We start from the raw sequence: 3288 nt of genomic DNA, 5'->3' as shown, positions 1-3288 counted from the left end.
TGAGATTGGCACAGGATAGAGCACGGTTTAGGGCTGTTGTACATAGGGTCGCTATGAGTCGCAAACGACTCGACGGCACATAACAACAAACAACAACTAAAATCAAGGATGGGAATATCTAGGTAGGAATAATTAATACACTCAACTGCTAATTGAAAGAATGGAGGTTCAGGTTCACCTAGAGATGTCAGAGAAGAAAGGTCTAATAATCAATGTTCAAAAAAATTAGTCATTACAAATGCAGAGATCACAGATCTATGACTTACATGACAGGCCCGTAAGTTGGGAGTCAATGAAAAAACAACCCACATATGTATTTTGTTTTGAATAGCAAGGATAACAGAATTTTCTTCATTTAAGTGATCTGTGGTAGCAATGTAATTCAGACTTCAATAACATTAAGACTAAGAAATCACTGAAAGGCTACTTATAGAAATTAGGACTGAAGCACTACTACTTGAATCGTGAGCCTAAAATGCCTAATTTGTGCCTTAAACAAAACTAGTATTATACCAGCAGGGCAGACAAGCTAATAGCCTGGAAATTTCCTTGAGTTTCTCCTCTGAAACTCTAGACTCCATTTTCCCATCTATGAGACTGGATGGCCGTATATCACAGAGGCAATTTGTCCTCCAGGCTTCATTTCATCTATAGAATACATTGCCACTTCTCTTTCTATACTGTTGTTGTTGTTGTTATTGTTAAGTGTTGTCACTTCGTAGATGACTCATGGTGACCCTATGAATGAAAGATCTGAACACTTGTGTAACTTTCATTGTTTCTCCAAGTTCATAGGGTTTCCGGAGGCAAGCAATTTCGGAAGTGGATGCCACTCCTACTTCCAACCTTGTTTTAATGGAGGAGCTTCACCAAACACTGTCCACCATAGGTAACCCTTATTGCATATGACATATCAGTGTCACAGTGTTTAGCATCATAGCCACCACGAGTTACCTCTGTAGAGCAAATGGACAGGCCAGTGCTATACCACTTAGAAGAATGTTTGACCAAAATTTCTTTTCCAATTGGAGGTCAAGTACAATTAACTCTCACCCAATGGTGAGTAATCATTCCACCCTAATCCTCACCAGATCTAGAAAACAAACCTCTATAGAATCCGGCTGCTTCAGATGACTTCCCAATATGGATTCCAGCCCCAAACTGGTGACTAAATGCTTTTTTAGATGTTATTGTTTAATGCCGTCAAGTCAAGCACAGCTCATAGCAACCTTATAAACAAAAAGCCTGAAGCCTTTCTATACCTATCATCATTTCTTCCACTTCAAAGAGTTTACAGAGGCATGTGGTTTAGGAAGTGGGGCCACTTCTGCATCTAAACCTGTCTTAAACTGGGAGCTCCATCAAACACTGTCCACCTTCAGTAGTCAATTGTTCTATATGACTCAGACTTCAAGTCAAGTTTTAAAACTGGATTCAGGAAATCTGCACCATAACCTCCTGGGTCTAAGAGGCTAAGAATACTACCGTGGTAGAAAGAATGGATGTGGACGGTGCACCAAACAAAAAGCTTCCACTGTCAGCATCATCTTCAAAGAGGAGTGACACTCTCTGGATCTTCTTTTGGCTACAGAAACAAATAAACAAACAAAGATAAAATTAAAGGCAAATTTTATTTAAAAAATAATTATCTAATTCCTTCTAGGTCACATTTACAGAAGCCAACCCATTCCAAAACACCCAGCCGTCTCTTAACAAACAGGAAGAATCTTTGATGGAAATGAAATTTGCACCTGGTGAATCTATGGCCTGTAACTCAATCTAATGTAGAAGAATCTAGAGCCCGCTTAATCTTGTTCCTTCCCAGTTACTATTAATTCACTGCAGGCACAATGACTTCTAGTTTTGTCAAAGGCACAGAAAATTCTCAGTGTCCATGAGTTCAGCTCTCTCTCACCATGCCCTACAGCAGAGGAAGAACCAGAGGCAAGGTGTCTACTCCCAGAGTGGTTAGGAAAACAGCAACCAAAAGCCATCACAAGTTTGAGGACAAGCCCTGTCCAGAGTCTGTGAGCAAGTGTCTCGTGGTCACTTTATCTTGTTTTCCTAAGCACCTTTCTCTGCCCCTTCCTGCATGGCTGGGAATAGGGTTGACCTTCTCTTCAAGTCTTAAATCCACTGCCACTTTCATCCACTCTAAGAAGTTGGGAATCTAAGATCTCATTTTCATATTCATCACATCAATAGTTTTCAAATATAAGCACAACCTAAATCCAGTCACTGTTTCCCTTACTATTCTCCATCTGTCTTCATCTTCTAGTCAAGGTTTCTACCCTATGTCCAGTGGTCAACACTGTTTGCCAAAATGAATACTGATAGTGATATGAACACATATTAAAAATACTCAGTGGCACACTGACTACAACTAGCTCAGGAATACCTTTATACTAGACATTTACACTGAAGGGCAAGTAAAATGTAAGCCAAACCCTTGAGGAAGTCATAAGATCAAAGAGTTAATTCTTAGTTACACAGATCTTTAACATAAAATTTTCCTTTTGGGAGAACATTAAGAAAAATTTCCATAAAATGGAACTTAAAGAAATGACAAAGTAGTAAGTAATTCATTATACCAGATGCCTAAAGAATACCAGAAACATTATTATACAGCTTGGAGAGGAGAAAATCTCGGTGAGATTTTCTAAAAAATGGTTTAAAACAAAGCAATCCCTTCGATGATAAGATTCTGGTGAGATAAACAACAGAAATCATTATTTTGCCCCCTGGACATAGATATGAGAGGATATGACAATGAGCTTCTAATCAGCCCTGTTAGTCCTCAATGCATATGCTCCACCACTGCTCATTAAATGGAATTTCCTCTGGGGTCACACCTTGCCACAGCATCTCCAAAGCAATGCCACAGTCTCCACCACCGTCACCGGGGTCTCCCTTAAAATCTTGCCACTACGAGTCTTGCTCTCCTCAAGTATTATTGCCCAGTGTGGGAAGCACTCTTTCTCTTATCCTATCTACATCTGTTGGTGATTTGCAAGACCATCTGCCTGCTGGTAAGGTGGCCAGAGAAGAGAGGGGGCTAACTGTAATGGCTACAAAAAGCCAACTTTTAGGCTAATACCACACATAAAACAAATACATAAATAGGTTTCAAGTAAACTGTCCTCACATTTTCTCCATTTATGTAAGCACGTCTTGTTTTTATTTTTTTTTCCCCTATAATTATATTTTATTAATTTTCATAAACATTTACAGAGATTTTGGGTTTCCATTCATTCATTGTTGCACTATTCTCTCTACCCTCCTCCCAGT

General features: G+C 39.3%; 1 protein-coding gene across 4 annotated transcripts in view; it reads right to left on the bottom strand.

Annotated features, from left to right (window-relative positions):
* The window catches only part of FAM21C (family with sequence similarity 21, member C), a 156768-nt gene that overhangs the window by 52531 nt on the left and 100949 nt on the right, over positions 1–3288 (bottom strand). For all 4 annotated transcript variants that reach the window (XM_006897713.1, XM_006897714.1, XM_006897715.1 and 1 more), the window contains one exon: positions 1483–1585. In XM_006897713.1, coding sequence (XP_006897775.1) covers positions 1483–1585 — 103 coding nt within the window. The remainder of the gene's footprint in view (positions 1–1482; positions 1586–3288) is intronic.

The sequence above is a fragment of the Elephantulus edwardii genome, unplaced genomic scaffold (assembly GCF_000299155.1).
Source record: "Elephantulus edwardii isolate Elephantulus edwardi_28Jun2011 unplaced genomic scaffold, EleEdw1.0 scaffold00213, whole genome shotgun sequence".
NCBI classification, from domain to species: domain Eukaryota; kingdom Metazoa; phylum Chordata; class Mammalia; order Macroscelidea; family Macroscelididae; genus Elephantulus; species Elephantulus edwardii.
The sequence above is the reverse complement of the archived record's forward strand: the minus strand, read 5'-3'. Positions and strand labels throughout refer to the sequence as shown.